The sequence below is a fragment of the Danio rerio genome, chromosome 8 (assembly GCF_052040795.2).
Source record: "Danio rerio strain M-AB ecotype USA chromosome 8, GRCz13ab, whole genome shotgun sequence".
NCBI lineage: Eukaryota > Metazoa > Chordata > Actinopteri > Cypriniformes > Danionidae > Danio > Danio rerio.
Genome location: NC_141028.1, coordinates 21,071,292 through 21,088,733, shown reverse-complemented (window position 1 = coordinate 21,088,733; position 17,442 = coordinate 21,071,292). Strand labels below are relative to the sequence as shown.

At 34.8% G+C, this 17,442-nt stretch overlaps 1 protein-coding gene and 1 long non-coding RNA gene across 11 annotated transcripts in view; both read left to right on the top strand.

Annotated features, from left to right (window-relative positions):
• sema6bb (sema domain, transmembrane domain (TM), and cytoplasmic domain, (semaphorin) 6Bb) overlaps positions 1 to 17,442 on the top strand; it is a 287,153-nt gene that overhangs the window by 472 nt on the left and 269,239 nt on the right. For 8 of the 10 annotated variants that reach the window (XM_087264455.2, XM_087264454.1, XM_087264463.1 and 5 more), the window contains one exon: positions 9,119 to 9,272. The exons of the other annotated variants lie outside the window; for them this stretch is intronic. In XM_087264455.2, coding sequence (XP_087120581.1) covers positions 9,119 to 9,272 — 154 coding nt within the window. The remainder of the gene's footprint in view (positions 1 to 9,118; positions 9,273 to 17,442) is intronic. 10 annotated transcript variants of the gene reach the window in all.
• si:ch73-272h24.1 lies at positions 599 to 2,715 on the top strand. The gene is made up of 4 exons (XR_015497766.1): positions 599 to 671; positions 1,060 to 1,137; positions 1,557 to 1,617; positions 2,233 to 2,715. It is a non-coding gene; the product is annotated as a si:ch73-272h24.1 (long non-coding RNA).

Below are 17,442 nucleotides of genomic sequence, written 5' to 3'. Positions count from 1 at the left end.
TTGTAAATAATTATTTACAAAAGGTTACTATAGTAAAAGTGTTGCAGCCATTTTTGACCCAGCAAACAATGAGTTGGTGGACCGTCGGCGTTTTTTGGTCGGCACAAATTCAGCGGCTTGATATGGGCGGACCGCCGTCGGCTTACCAGCGGCAAGCCGCCCATTCTAAAAGTTATGTCGGCCCACCAGCGTTTTTTGGGGTGGCACGCCACCAGCGGATTACCGTGGGTGGACCGCCGTCTGGACACCAGTGGCTAACCGATGGCCCACCCAGTGATGTTTTTAATGTTGTTGGCTGTTCTGTACCTGATATAAGTACTTGTGTTTAACACTTTTTACATTTTAAACGAATGAGGCACTAAATAAAAATATAGTTATTAATAAAAGCAAAGTTTAGTAAATAAAACTACAAGAGGTTTTAAATATAACAGGTTATTATTAAAACAAAACAAAATTAAGTTTAAAAATCAAGATTTAATATTAAATGTCATTATTTAATATGTTTATGAATTGTTTAAATGTTTATGTAAATGCTGCGTGACTTTAAAGTGTCCATTACCGAGCCCCATTCAAGCACTGCAGCAGAGAGCGTTGTCATGGAAACGGAGCAACGACACGACACCTGACCGTCAACAGCACTTCTCTCATGCGGCAGTTTTCACTAATTTCAGGTAAGTTTAGTCGCTAAAATCACGCAAATGTTACATATAACTGTTTCTGACACTTTTCTTACTGGTAATTGACATATTTCTGTTGAAAATGTTTTTTTATAGAGACTGTTGTGTCTTTGGAAAAAGTCCGTTAGAGTTTTAGCAGAGGTAACGTTAGCATTAGGCTAGCTATTGTTTATAAAAGTGTTGTCTTTTAATTACATTTTATGTGTAGATGAGAGGTTAGACAATGTTTTATTGGAGGTAGTCTACTTTATTTAGCCTAAAATAAGCACTGTACTGTCAACAAGAGCGAATTAAAATGTTAAAGTTAGTACATATGTGTTACTTTGATATTTCACAGTAATGTAAACTAATATTAATTTTAAAAAGTGCTCTGTGGTTTCAGGATTGACAAAATTACCCCTACAACAGAAGAAAAGAGCCAAGATGAAGGGAGCTAATCACAGAGCTGGAGGAAACACAGGTAAGACTATAATTAACTGTAAATAGATTCATGTGCATTTTTATAAGAAATCCCTACATTATCATGCATCTGATACATGTCTTGATTGCAGTTATTTTAGTTTTGACATCCAAACATAAGTGAGTGGTTTTAAACAATTTTTTACATTGCTTTTCTCAAAGCTGAATTTACAGCGTCAGTGCTCCAGTCCAAAATGTAATATTGTATTCATAATTTGCTGCTGATCAAGCAAGATTTCTTATTTTTATCATGTTTTGGTATTTCAGGATTCATTGTTGAATAGAAAGTTTAAATTGAAAAGTATTTGAATCAGAAATCTTAACTCTCTTCTGATCTGCTTTATGCACCCTTGTTTAATACAAGTATCCATTTCTTAAAATGTGTTAGTAATATATATATTTTTTATTACTTCTTTCTAGATTTTGGATCGTCCTCCACTCACTCTACCACTTTGTTTTTCCTTGCCAGACTTCATTCAAGGTAAGTAATATTATAGTGTCACTTAAAAGTGTTCCCAATGATTACTTTTATTAATGTTAATATTAATATCAACTGCATCAAACAAATTAGCCTATTAGAATGATTTCTGAAGGATCATCTGACACTAAAGTAATGATGCTAACAAATCAGCTTTGACCTCACATTAATAAAATATATGGTCACATTTTATTTTGATGGTCTGTTTGTTGAATTTAAGCTGCATTGCATCTACATGCCAACTAATTCTCATTAGATTATAAGTAGACTGTTAGGGTTGCGGTTAGGGTTGGTGTAAGTTGACATGTACTTGGTAAATTAAGGGTTAGGGATAGGGTCAGTTAATGTCTGTTGAAGGAGCAGAATCAACAGATATTAAGCAGACAGTCTATTAATACTCAAATGGACCATTTACAATGTATTGAAATTAAAAATCGTTATTTTAAACTGTAAAAATATTTCAGTGTTACTTTTAAACTGTAAATTAATGTTATCGATCAAATCGATGCAGTCTTGATGTCCAATAAAAAGACAATAAAAAATACAAACATTAATGTCAATAATGATCTAGTTACTGATGATGGACAAAAATAATGACTGATGATTCTGTTATTTCAGGATAAGAAAGAAGCCTGCTACAAGAGAGACAGCGGAAGGGAGCCTCAAAGACATTTTTATTAGGATCTGCTAATCATGAGGGGGCAGACAAAAGAACCTGCATTTTCCTTCAGCTTAATATCAGGGGTCACCACAGCGTAAGGAACTGGATATTACTTTGGCATATGTTTTACACAGCCTTCCAGCTGCAACCCAGCACTGTGAAACACCCATACACTCTCGTATTCACAGACACTTCTACACTATGTTCAAATTCACCTATAGCACAAGTGTTTGGACTGTGGTGGAAACCCACACCAAAACAGGGAGAACATGCAAACTCCACACAGAAATGCCAGCGGACCCAGCCGGGACTCACACCAGCAACCTTTTTGCTGTGAGGTGACAGTCTGAGCCACTGTGCTGCCCCAGTGTAGTTATTAATAACCTCCAGATGTTTTACAGTTTGATTTTGTAATAATAATGCACGTTTAGATTTATTGTAATATGTTAATATTTATTCGCAATGTAATTTATTTTTATGTTATTTATAATAACGTTAAATGTCATAAGAATGGTATAATTTAATATAATATTATAATAAATAATTATAATAATGTTAAAATATAAATAATACTAATTTTTTTAATAGTTTATTTTTATAATGAGAAGTCTCAAAGTTTGTCTTTATTATAGAAAACTCATTGTTGAATGGCTACCACTTTACAATAAGATTGTATGTATTATTTAATGTATTTACTAACATAATAAACAATACATTTATTACAGTATTTATTCATCTTTGCTAATGTTGGTAAATGGTAAAAAGTTGTTAATTGTTTATTCATGTTAACTCGCAATGTATTAACTAATGTTAACAAGCATGACTGATTTTATTAATGCATTAGTAAATGCTGTACATAAATTATGCTGTACAGGTATTGTTCATATTAGTTCATATTTAAACCATGAACATTACTTATAAAACTACTGTAAAATGTAACTGTTGTATGTATGTTGTTATATTATATTTGTATGTATTTTATATGTATTTTATATTTATTTTGTTATATTTGTTAACGTATGTGTTTTTGAAACATTTCATTAAGTGTTTAATGTATGTTCGTTATGCAGTATTATAAATAAATGTTATAATGATTAAGTATTTTGTACTTGATTTCATTATTGGACATATTTATATTGAATACAATTGTAAAGGCTAATATAATATTTAAAAATGACATGTGGACCGACCGCGGGCCGCCAGCAGACACTTATTTAAAACCAGCGGTCCGATGGTGGACCACCGTCGGAAAAGCGGCGGGAGCCGATGGTGGGCCGCTGGAATAACGATGAGCAAATTGACGGTGGACCGCGGGCGGCGCCCGCCAGTGGACCGCCGACTTTGCCGCCGGCGGGCCGCCAGTGGCCCGCTGGTCTTATGTTAGCTGGGGAGGAAGCCAATTATTAGTAGGCTACATTATACAAGAACACTCCAAACGTTGAAAACGGGACGCAAATAAGACATATCACTGTTTGCTTTAGGAGACGTGATTGTTTTGTTTTTTAAGTCATCGCAGTGTCATCTTGTGTCTCTGGAGTTTGTGAGACAGCTTGCCTGAGGCTTGCTAGAGGGAGATACTGTGCAGATTTCAGATCTGACCACGAGGGGGCACTCGATACTTTCTCAATAGAACGAGAAAGACTCATTCAAATCAATGAAAACATGAATGTGAAAAAAAACTTGAACGACCTGCTAGAAAATAACCTCCTTTCAGTTTATAGCTACTCTAAAAGCGTTTAATTATTGCAACCAAGAAAGGAATTTCTCTGATTTATCTGCCAAGGATATTAATGATGTGCTTTATCTATAAAGATCATTCCTGACAAATGGAAATACGTAAACATGCATTCATATTCCAGTTAAGGTTTCACGTACCATATTATTGATGGAAGTACCCTTCATGAAACGCAACCTTTTGACTAAAAGCAGGTTATTTTGAGCACACAATCCACAATGCAACATTCAGCACACTAACAAGGCAGCATGTTTGATATTTGATTCATGCAGCGTGATGACTATTGACTTTTTACTGCATGCTGTAATTAGCATCAGTGGTAAAGATCTTCCTCGCTCACCACTGCCACAAAATATGCAATTGCACTTCATTACGGAGTGTTTCATATCCCCACTGTCATCTGAGGTCTGCATCTCTGTGCTATTAAAGAAATCTGTGCTGCAGTCTCACTTGTGGAGGGGAAAAAAACCCATCAGAAATATGTGTTTAGTCGTCAGTAAAGTCTGTGTTTGCCCACACCGCTAAACAAACAAACGTAGGCCATACTCATAAAAAGAGATAGATCTCTGTTCGTGGAAACCAGCTGAGCTGGAACGTCACATGTTGCATTTGTCATGGTTATTGTTTTGCGTATTTTGCTTGAGGATTTTTTCCCAAGACCAGCTAGGGCACTCCAGGCCATCTGGTTCTGCTTTGCTCACATTTAGCTCTGCCGGGTCGATTTATTTTGGTCCAAATTGACCTGGATATTTGGTAATTGAAGATTCGGGGACAGCAGGCTCAATGGATGCAGTGCCTGAGGAAACGGGGTTATTCTGCGCTGTTGCCAATATTGGCAGCCTCTTATGCGGTATGATCACATATGATTAGTTGAGGGCTTTTGGTGAATGTTTGCTTACTGTATCATCCAACAGATTAATTATAATATTAGTACCTGTTTTAAACGGCAACCGTAGCATGAAAATGCTAACAAAGTTTTCATTTAAGGAAAATGCTAATTGTTATAAATATTGAATGCTTTGGCGCACAGATCACAGATTTGACAGAAGACACATGTCAGATGGTTGCTGAGAATTTTTTTCCCAATAGTTAGGTATTGAAAAAATGTTTAAAAGAAAAAAGTTATGCAACTTTAAATTAATAAATAAGTAAATGTATAATTTACTATATTGCATTTATATATAAAATGTTGCGGTGAGCCTCAAAATCACTGGAATTTCGATCACATTTTAACATCAGGAAATTTAAAATAAGGAAATTTAGTGTTTCTATCACTCCAATATGACAGTGGACCCACTATACACAGTTCTGTCCAAACAGCTTACAAAAGATCATAGGTGCCCTTTAATAACAACTTTAAGTTAAAATTAACATTAGCCACATATATATATTGGCTTTAATAAACAAAGCTTTATAATTCACTGTTTTTTGAGCTGTTGTGAACCTACAATAAAATAATATATTCTTAAAGCTGCCTTCCTACATTTTCTGCATCAGCAGTGTTTATTCTACATTGTAAACGCATTTAAATTTACTATATTTCTGATAACGATATCTTTAATTCTTCAACAGAGTAGTAAATAGCTGACACTTACAAGAAATTAGTTAAATGGACCATCTTAGGTGTCATGTGATTGGCTGTTTTGTTGCACGTGTCACACTTTTAACCACATACAGTCTATAATTAATCACAAACTCTAGTTTAAATCCCAAGTTAAAAAGAGAAAGTTTATAACAAACATGAAACCACTTAACCTGATCAACCTATTAATCTTAGTTCAGTTTGTCAACTTGAAACTTACAAGTTTGTTCAACTTGTTTTGTGCAACAGGCCTCTGGAGTCAAATACAGATAGTAAGAAAGCAAACACTTCATGCTAGCATTTGTTTTTCTAGCATTTTGACTTTGCAATCAGTATCTGACTTTTGCGTTTGTGAAGATAAAAGCATGCTGGCTATGAGTATTTGCGACTTTAATCAACAATTATTTACACAAATGCGATGCGGGAATGATAAAAGCCATTCTGATTTGACCTACGATGTGGATAAACAGACTATACTCTTTCCAGATCTCAACGTGAAGGTCAAACTCTCCGCCATCTGGTTGTGGCGTGAGATGTCATCATTCTTATCTGTTCCTCTCCCATCTCATGTCTGGAATCATGTATGTGCCGGCTACATTTGGTATCAGTAACATAGAGGTTACAGAAACAAATCATGACAAAGATGAAACATGATACATAGACTTCTGCCCTGAGACCATTTATCATTTAATAACATATTAGTGTGTGACCTTGGCCAGGGGGATACAGGAATTGGACCCAAACATATTTCACATGGATATAATATAGCTTCAAAGACTTAGCCTTGCATTAGCAATAAAAAAAATAATTCACCTGTCATACGTCTGTACCGTTCAGTGGTTTTCTGAAGGTGTGTGATATGATTTTTAAGGTTTAATAAATTATAGGTAACAATTTAGCTTAAAACAGCCAAATTCATATTTATGCTTCTATAATGCTAAATATTTTAAGCTCGGGACAAGATAGAGGGCTTCTGTTTTACATTTGATTGCTTCAGGCAAACATTTAAGAGCCCAGTAAATTAAGAACAGACCATGCAGTGTAGGGATGCAGGATATTGGAAAAATCTGATATTGCGATTGTTTTATTTTTCTGCAATAAATATTGCAATATGAGTACAGTTTCACAAGATGGTTCGACTCTATTTAATGCCTTTTCTGGGGTGTCTAACAGTATTCAGGTATGTAAAATTAATTAAGGTAATGCAAAAATTAGTTTCATTCTTCGCTGTTTCTCGTCTCTATTCCAAATTTCACAAAATAATAAATTTTGTTTAAAAAAATATTGTAAAAATATTGTTTTGTTTTCGTTTTCAGAAAAAATAACTCAACATTAAGAGTTTTTCCTTTAAATAAGCTTATTTATCTACCAGTGGGAAAGCAAAATAATCTTGTTTTCGACTTATTTACATTATTATTTATATTGCAATTTTTTTTTTTTGCATAAGTCGAATAAATTTGTATAAATACAGCAATTAAATACAATCATGTAGCTGCTGGTCAACTCTAATTCAGACTCAACAATGCATATTTTGCAATGTAGCTATTGTGGATGCGCACATTGTGATAACGATACTGAAGCGATATATTATGCAGCCCTAATACAGTGATAAGATATTTTTAAAAAGAAAGAAAAACATTTAAACATTAAACTATCTTGTGTGATGCATGCTAACTTAAAGTAACAATTAAATATCCATTGTAATTATAATAAAATATAATGTTTACAATGATTATTTTTTATTGTATTACTTAATTAATACTTCTAGCCAAACTAAAAGAAACAAGACTTTCTCTAGAAGAAAAATATTTTAGGAAATACTGTGTGGAAAAATTCCTTGTGCTGTTAAAAAAAATAAAAATGTCACAGAAGGGCTAATAATGTTGTCTACAATTTTGCTGCTTGTTCAAACTACTTGTTTAAAATGAGTTGACAACACAATTCTAAAGGTGTTTTTGGAAAACAATCCACTTAAATTTGTAAAAACAATTAAGTTCACTTAATTGATTTGTGCTGGAACAACATGAAGGAATTGTGTGGAACAGTATGTACTTCAAAAAATATGTTGCAGCTTGTTTTAACTACTTACAGCGCGAGAAATAAGTATTGAAAACAACACCATTTTTCTCAGAAAGCATATTTCGAAAGCTGCAGTTGACTTGATATTTTTCCTGGATGTTGGTAACAACCAAAGAAAAACCAAAGAGCACCCCGAGGAAAGCCACGCAAACACGGGGAGATCATGCAAACTCTGCACAGAAATGGTAACTGACCCAGCCGAGGCTTGAACCAGCGACCTACTTGCTGTAAAGCGACAGCACTACCCAATGTGCCACCGTGCCACCCATTTTATTGTTATTACACACAACTAATATTTCAGATAAGTTTTTTTTTTTTTTTTTTATGTATGTAACTTTGCATTGTTTGGGTTTTTACCAAAATCTGGTTCAATTCTATATAAATAGGTCCTTTTAGAAATATCATTCCCAGGAAAAAAATACATGACGTTCAATACTTATTTCCCCTGCTGTATTTAGGATGACCTGAAACAAAACAATTCTTGAGATTTTTTTAGGCAAAATTTTATTGTTTTCTGTTTAATCCACTTAAATTTAAGTTAACTGAATAGATTTGTGTTGGGACAACATGAATGAATTCTGTGGAACTCCTTTCTTTTTTACAGTGTATAAATATTTATATTTATATATTTTTTTCTCATTTACATTTTTAATTATATATTTTAAGCTACAAGTTTTTTGAGTATCTTACGTTTTACAGTACTAGCTGCCTCGATATGCTGAAATACTTTCATCAGCATTTCAGTTTATTAATTGAAATACTTGAAACGCAGCAGACTGACGCCCCTCATTAATCTAAAACATTCTGTCTCAATACATTAGGATACACAAACTTTTAAGTAAACCTCAGATGACTTCTGCAACAAACACTGCGTATTCATCACTCTGACAAAGCGGTGCGATTCATCATCCCAGAATCTTTGTTGTGATTTCTGCTTGTTTACATTTCGCGGCCATTCTCTGGAACACTTTCGCTGTGTGTTTTGGAGCGAGTCCAGTGTTTCGCAGAACTCCAGGAATCTCTGAAATGTCCTGCGCAAGTTAACCGTCGGCTTCCATTACACAATCGCCGGGAAATAACTCATCAAAAGCGTCCCTGAGTGGGCAGCAATCTAGAAATACACCCCTCTGCTCCTGGCCTGACATTTTTAGAAGCAGTTTACCAAACTCGTCTGAACATTTATAGAGAGTTGAATCGAAAAACTAGTGTCTCCAGGGCAACACAGCGAAAACTAAATGGTTACAGGAACCCATTGTGTATTTTCAGAGTAGGCAGCACCAAAAAAAAAACAAAAAAAAAACATGCCTATCATTCAACAGACTGTTAAAGATAAATAAATGAAGCCACTTTTCTGTATGTTTTTTTCTTTCTAGAGGCTTTTAACGTTCGTGACACAGCAGCATGTGTTTATTACTCTGAGATGATGTTAGGTGTGTTTTGCTGGCAGGAAGGGTCAGTCAGTGTCCGTGGGTGAGGTGACATCTCTAATCTGCTCGCAGTTTGACCACCAAGACAGGCTCATCATTACAGAGCGCAGATGCCTTACCAGAAAAGGCCTTCCTTCAGGCAACTGTGAAACAATTAAACCACAGAGAAAAGAGGTGAGATTTTTTTTTTATCTTCTCTGCTTCAATGCTTTGTATCAATTGGTGGATTGTTAGTTCAGGCAGTGGGATATATTAGAGCACTGATAATAATACAAAATTAAAATATAGTTTAAACAAATGTGGCAAGATCTCAAAAATTTACTTTTTGAATTCATTTTGGTTTCATTTGGTATTGTTGACCCTAAACATCAAGGGTCTCCAGGTGTGTGACCAAAAGCAGCCAATCAAAAATCAAATCAAAACTCAGGATATGCCACATTCACTGTTATGTTATACTCAGTTGAACTTGAAATAATAATAATATAATAAGAAACTTAAATTTTATATAGCACTTTTAAAATTAGCTTCCCGAATTGCTTTTTCGACATATAAAAATACAGAAGCAAAAGACCCATACGAGGATACATGGTTAAAAGACTAAACACTAACTCACTCACTCACTTTCTTCGCCTTAGTCCCAGGGGTCGTCTCAGTGGAATGAACTGCCAATTACTCTGGGATATATCTTATGTGACGGATGCTCTTCCAGCTGCAATCCGAAACTGGGAAACATCTAAACCAGGGATAATGAAACTTGTTTCTGGCGGTCTGGTGTCCTGCAGATTTTTAGCTCCAACCCTAATCAAACACCTGAACAACCTTATCAAGGTCATATTAGGTATACTTGAGACACCTGGGCAGGTGTATTGAGGCAAGTTGGAGCTAAACCTTGCAGGGCACCAGACCTCCAGGAACGAAATTAGTAACCCCTGATCTATACATTCTTTCACACACTACGGCCAATTATATTTTCCCAATTCCCCTAGACCCCATGTTTTTGGACTATAGGTGAAATCGTAACACCCGGAGGAAACGCACACAAACCCTGCCAGGACTCAAACCAGCGACCTTTTTGAAATAGTCACTAGTTAATAAAATCAATAGTTAAACAGTTTGTTTTTTATAAAGGAGTTCATATCCCTTAAAATACAAATATTTTTGCACAGAAAATGTAAGATATTTCAATACTTCGTTTATATTTTTATATTGACAATATGTCAAACCTATTTACTTAGGAAAATAAATGATCCAACTTTGAGCGAAAACTAAAGACTTTGCAACTCTAATATAATCAACTAATATAATTATGGTTGTAGTTAAACAAATATAAAATGCTTTTTGTTGCTTGAAGAGGGTCAACTAATATAATGTTATGTAATATATTTATAAGAACAACTACATTTTAGTTTAAATAGCCTATAAGGAAATTTCTTATTTTCGTTTATTTAACTTGATGTTAAAATAACAAAAAACAAAACTACAAATGGAAACCCTTTATTTTGATGGTCTGTTTGAGTATTAGTAGACTATCTGCTTAATATATGTTGATACTGCTCCTTTAACAGACATTTAACTGATGATAAGAAACTTTATAAGCAAGTACATGTCAACTTACACCAACCCTAACCCTAACCCCCAACCTAACAGTCTACTTATAATCTAATTAGAATTAGTTGGCATGTAGTTGCAATGTAACTTATTTCAACAAGCAGAGTATGAAAATAAAGTGTGACCTTACATATATCAAAGAGATTTGTCATAAAAATGCCATAGCACAATTTAGTAGAACTTTAACCAAAATATTCATGAAAATAGAGAATATAAAAATAAACACTAATAATTATTTTAAAAAACGTGTATCTCTGAGGTTCTAAAACAAGGGTGCCCAAACATTTTCATATAAAAGGACAAAAACCAAACTTTATTGAGAGCTGTGGTTCGAAGTTGAATATTCCAAACCGTATTACCATAAATTTGCCATGTGTAATTTTCAAATTTATTTGGTGATATTTAAAAATAACTCGAAAAATTAATGAAATGTCATTTGTAACATTTTATAATGAACTTAATATAGTAAAAACATAAACAATCCCATTTATAACACAATGGAGAGCAATTTACCAAGGCATTATTAAAATACTAATTCATGTTTGTTAGCATTAGTTAATGCACTGACAATGAACAACAGTATTTTCTTATTACTGTTAGCAAGCATTGAATAAATACTGTAATAAATGTATTGTTCATTGTTTGATCATGTTAGTAAATGCATTACCTTATTAAACTATTGTATAGTGTTACTGTAATGTGTAATACATAAGAAATATTAATTCTACATCTTGCTTTGTCATAAAAAGGTCAGATGTGCAGCAATCTGCTCTAGTCTAGGATATTATTTCCAGTTTTATGTTTCTCCCCTGCATGTTCATGCATGTTCACTGAACCACATGACTTTGATTTGGCAGACAAAGGTTTTTCAATTTTTAATAAGCAGTGAACCTGTTTTGTTGCCAAACTACTTCATAAGGTTTCCTTTTAAGAATTTCATTCTTTTAATGAAACCTTTTTCTTCATTTTGATATCACTATCGTATTACCCTGACATTTTCAGTTTGATATCCCACTTAAAAAAATCTAAATGAATTTTCATTTGGTAATTAAAAACATGCTTATCACAACAGAGGCTTATTTTAGACATTGTATGAATGCATTCCATCTTTAATAATAATAATAATAATAATAATAATAATAATAATAATAATAATAATAATAATAATAATAATAAAGAGATAACGCAAATTAAGGAGCACATTGTCAATGACCCAGCTACCAAACCCCCTTCACACAAACAATAGGTTATTAGACTGGTCCAAACCAGCTCTGTTTTTATCAGCACTGGACATCTCCCAAGTTCAAATGACCTGTAATTGCATTTGCATTCACAAACGTTGAGTCAAGACTCCATGGAGAGTATGTTTATTGAGACTCAAGTAATAATGGCTGTTGATTCGATTTGTACATGTGCTTGCGATTACAGCAAAACAGTAAAGAAAGAGCTTTGGATTTGGGTGGCTGACAGGAGTCACCTAGGGCTTAACTCATTGTAGTTTTTGGCACTTGTTGCATGGATTTGTGCTCATGAACAAATTCGACTTCTGAGCTTTTAGACCACTATATGATTGAGAATATGTGTCGGCCATTAGGCTGTTTGGTTTCAGGCCAGCACACTGATCTATATGGTGCTTTACGATATGGAATTATGGAGTGAAATCTTGTTACAACAAGAACAAAAGCAAAGCTACTGTGAAGCCACTGTGTGTTTGAAAGCGAAGTATCCCATCCCATTAAAAAGCGAGATATCTGTAATAATGGATATGAACATGGAATAAACTGCTCGGCTATTCACCGACTGCTATCAGGACCTGCAATCAAATCACAAGGAAATGGAGACATGATGGTTGGCTTGTGACTGCAAGTAATTTGATTGTGCTTGATCACATGCAACGCAGCCCTAGAGCTACAATATATGTCATTATCCAGAGATATCACATTGCACCTCATATTTATGGCACAATGGTGACCTCACTGCTCTTATCTCAGCCAATCAACCATGTACACACCTGGCAACCAGCATTAGCCTGGAGGAGAGGACGGAAACGATATTAGAGCATCACGTCTAAGAAGGACGACTGAGTTAGCAGTGCATGGATTCGGGGTGATCTTTGGTTGCTTCTCTAGCAGGAAAGAAAGCAAAAAAATTTTGCTCTTCAAAGTTCTGTGTTTCTGATAAACTGCCTCGTTTCGTGTTCCCAACACGGTTTTGTGGCCCGGGCTTGAAGCAAATGCTCCGTTTCAGAGCGGCAGTGTGGGATGAAAGCCAGCAAGAACAAAACTGTGCTTCTCTTTTGTTTATTTATTTGTTGTCAGTTCTGCATTTCTCTCTTGCGAGAGCTTTACTTCTCATCAAATGTGGAGAAGCTAACAAAAGCGATGTGTTTCCCTCAAAGTTTCTTTGGCCTGATTTGATACTTTTTTTTAATGATCACAGTAAGGAGAATCATATTTGGGTAATTGTAAACTACTGGTGCTCAGCCAACTCAGTGATGCTAGTTGAGACAGTGGCAAATCAAATTGACTTTCTGTGCAGTTGTCTTAATGGTGTCTTAATTTAATGAATTGACTGGGATCAAATATCTTTGTACATGTTACACTTAATTGTGACAACACAAAGTGTGATCATTTGAACAAGTCAACAAGCATGCTATTTTCACTCATTTTCAGACTTTTTTTTACATATATGAAATGATTAGACATTGGGAAATAGAAAGAAAAAGATCAGATTTCATGTTTATTTTCTAAGTATATTGTAACTGTATACCACCACACCTTATAAAGCGATTAGTTGTCTATTTAAAGCGAGTAAACCTATTACTTTTCAACCATTAGTTGACTTTAATTTACAACAGTGAGTAAACCCTTTGCTCTTAAAATTATTAATTAAATTAACTATGTGCATAATTACAAAACAGTTCCAGGTTACAACAGATTTAATTACTTTTTTAAAGTAAAGTCAACCCATTGCTTTTAAGCTACGTTTATAGTGCATGCATATGCAAATTTGACCCTGAACAACAAAACCCAACACAGGCTCATTCTGAAAACGTAGCCCCTATGTACATTTCTGGAGATCATGAATTAAGCAGCCAGAGCTACATATGGCTGCATTACATCTTTAAAATGAACACTATGGGGCGGTATGATGGTGGTCCTTTTCTCATTTACCAGCTGACCAATTATCTCCGTGTTGATGGCTTTTTTGCTGTTACCAGTTTGTCTGGTTGCTTGTCATGTACTTCGGTGAACTTGAGATGCAGAGCTGAGTTGAGCAGAAGGGTTCCAGAAAGTGACAAAAACAAACGCTAAAAAATAAAATAACCAAGTAAATAATGAATGTAATTTGTGAGAATGTGGTAAAATCTAAAAATGTGATAAAAATCAGGGGGCTTATCTTTTTCTGGATTTACGGAAAGGGGTGGGTGGGTCAATCTGTGCTTTTTAAAACCCTATTGGTTGGGTTTAGGGAAAGGGAGGGGGGTCGGTTGGTTGGTCAGTCAGTAAGTCAGTGAGTCGACAGCAGCCTCTGGCGGATTTACGTGAGAACAGCAGGCACGAATGCACTCGTGAGAAATTTGAGATCTAAAAAAGCATACACAGTGGCCTCTGGTCGATTTACATGAGAACAGCTGGCACAAAAGGCACTCGCAAGCGGGGTTGGGTACTGAAACCTGGTGCCAATATGGAACTGGTATCCACTGAACAGAATCAGCATATGAATTTCGGTGCCTAAATTCGGTGCCACTGGTGAACGTAGGAAGCATCAAGGTGTGCATCAAAGGCACACAAAAGTACGGGAATGAACTTTATGGGCGAAACTGAATTACCGCATGAAAGATGTGCGAATAAAGCAGCGTTTCTGTCCAACGAGTCAAAGAGAACAAAATCGTCACTTCCTGATTACTGGCGCCAAATATCAACAGTAAAAATGGAATTTGCTGCAGTAGGAGAAGCTGCATCTTTTCTTCATCTAGTAAATGCCTTAGAAGGCAATCCTGACATGCAGTGAACGCGCGGCGGCGTTTGAAGATGATGCAGAGCAGGCCCTCTTGATTCTGGATTTCATTAATAATATAATAACACTAATACTTAAATGGTAAGGCATATTAGAAGGACCAAAAGAACATTTCAGATGTTTTACAATGTGCTCATCCTGCTGCTTTGTCCATTCACACACATTTTTATAATCGCATCTCTTAAAACAAAATCGCATGACCTTTTTTAATCCGCATACTGAACTTTGTTCGGTAAAAGTGTTTCCATCGTAGTTTATGCACATCTTTTCTTATCGAATAAAACGTTTTTTCTACTCTGTTATGCGCGTAGGTTTTTTATGCGCATTTTCAAAATTTATGCGCATCATGGCTTTTCCATCAACAAGTTTTTATGCATATATGCAAAATGCGCATAAAAATAGGTGGATGGAAACATAGCTTTAAACTATGGAGGAAACATTTAAAGGCTGGTGACGCAATGACGTTAATGGATCTATGTGCTGTACATGTAACTGCGAATCATGAATGTTAAAGCAAATTCAAAAAGCAACTCTTGTAAACACCTGAATCCTATTATTGTCTTGTTTAGATTATGGCAAATCATTAGATCACTGATGTCCATGTAAAAGTAGTTACAAACCCCAAACCCAGAAAAAAAGGTCTTCCCTGTCTTTGATGACAGCCTTTCCACAGGTTAGTTGTAAGCTTATGTAATGTTAATAGCATAATGCAAATCTTGCATTCATGCTAACAAACAAATTATCAAAAGAAATATAGTAATGCAATTCAAATATGTAAAATATGAATTGATGTTTTCTTTAAACTTATTATAAATATATATTAATATTGTTCAGTTCAATTATTAAATTATTATTATTATTTTAAATAATTATATGGCCAAAAATTGTTTCAGGTACCGTTTTGGCACCGGTACCGTTTTAAAATTATCGATTTAGCACCTGTATCGATAGAACCCCAAACGATACCCAACCCCACTCGCAAGAGAAATTTGAGAGAAAAAAAGCATACACAGTGGCCTCTGATGGATTTACATGAGAACAGCAGGCACGAATGGCACTTTCAAAAGAAATTTGAGATCTAAAGCGTACACAGCACCTGGTGGATTCGCGAAAACAAATTCTGCAAAAAAAAAAAAAAAAAACCTCTAGGGACGTATTTAGCGGTCTCCATAAATGTATATAGTGGAACTCAATCAGAATAAGCCTGTTTTGACAAAACCACTCATAAGGGTACATTTTTTTTATTGATAATTATGCATTATCTTAACATTTAATAATACATTTGTTCAGTGATATATATTTTATCAGGATAGGATAATAATTGGCTGTAATTTTGAAAATCTGGAATCTGAGGATTCAAATACAATCAAAGTTCTGAGAAAAATGTCTTGTACAAATCAAGTGTTCAGCAATGTGCATTACCAATAACTAAGTTTTGTTTATAATAGTTATTTTTATTACCAGTTTTTATGATTAGAAATGTTCAAAATATCTTCATGGAACATGATTTTACATAATACTAGATTGATTTTTTTTGCTCTAAAATAAAAAAGCGATACATTTGACAAAAATCGATGAATTTGACATACACATCATTGTTTTGGCTGCCGGCAAAAATATAACTCTGTGGCATAAGACTCGTTTTGTGGTCCATTGTCAAAAATATCAGACTTTTTGTAATGAATTCCATAAAAATGGTTGCCTCAAAAATCATAAAATGACCACCTTCCATACAATTTTTTTAAATCATGTAGAAAATGATCTAGGTTCTAAAATTTTCCCACTTTGTATAAGCATAATTGGCTTGAATCACTGTAGGGAAATTATCATGACTTCACAGAGAGGAACTTTTTCAGGTGTGTTTATAATCTGCCTGATAATGTCAGTGTATTTGTCATTCATGTCCCTGCCCAAGGCATCTTCAGCTTAACTGATGAAGTCACTAACTGCTGAATGAACTTTGCTGTTTGCTCTGAGCAGACTCATCTATTGTTGTCTGGGTTCCGCACAATGGCTTGGAACAGTGCGATCATAGAGGAATGAGGAAAAAAAGAGGAGACAGGAGGAAAGCACTGTTATTATTATCCTCCCTAAAATTTTCAGCATAAGGCATTTGAGGCATTTTAAGCAGTATCAACTGCAATACAAAAAAATATATACAGCACAAAGCTGTTATCATTCTCTGGTGTCTTTGATTGCACACTCAAAATATAATAAATGCTATCTGCATGTTAAGTTTGTGCTCTGTAACTGAGCTAAAAGTTCCCCACTTTATCTTTCAGCCTTCCACTGGTCATGTCTTCACTTACAAATTTACAGGACATCAAACTAAAAACCTAAAAATGCAGTGAAATGCCAAACAACAAGCTGGGATTTCAGTCTCCCAAATTTGTAAATAGCAGTCAACAAAGCTAAAAATGTAGTGGGACTGCCCCTTAACTCTATTGCCCCATTCATGGCCTTCTAAGATTTGTTACCACCAGAAGTTTCAATTGTCTTTGCTTTCCTATTGTGAAGTATAGCCTATGGCTGTGCTCTATTTTGAAGGGCTCATCCCTATGCCCTAATCCCTTCAAAGGGTTTACCCTCCAGATTGAGAGCTTTGAATGGATGAATGGGGTACAGATCAAAAAAAAAAACTTTAATGAAACATACTTCTGTGCCATGTGCATCACAAAATAAACATGCAAAGAATCATGTTAATGAAAAGAATCAT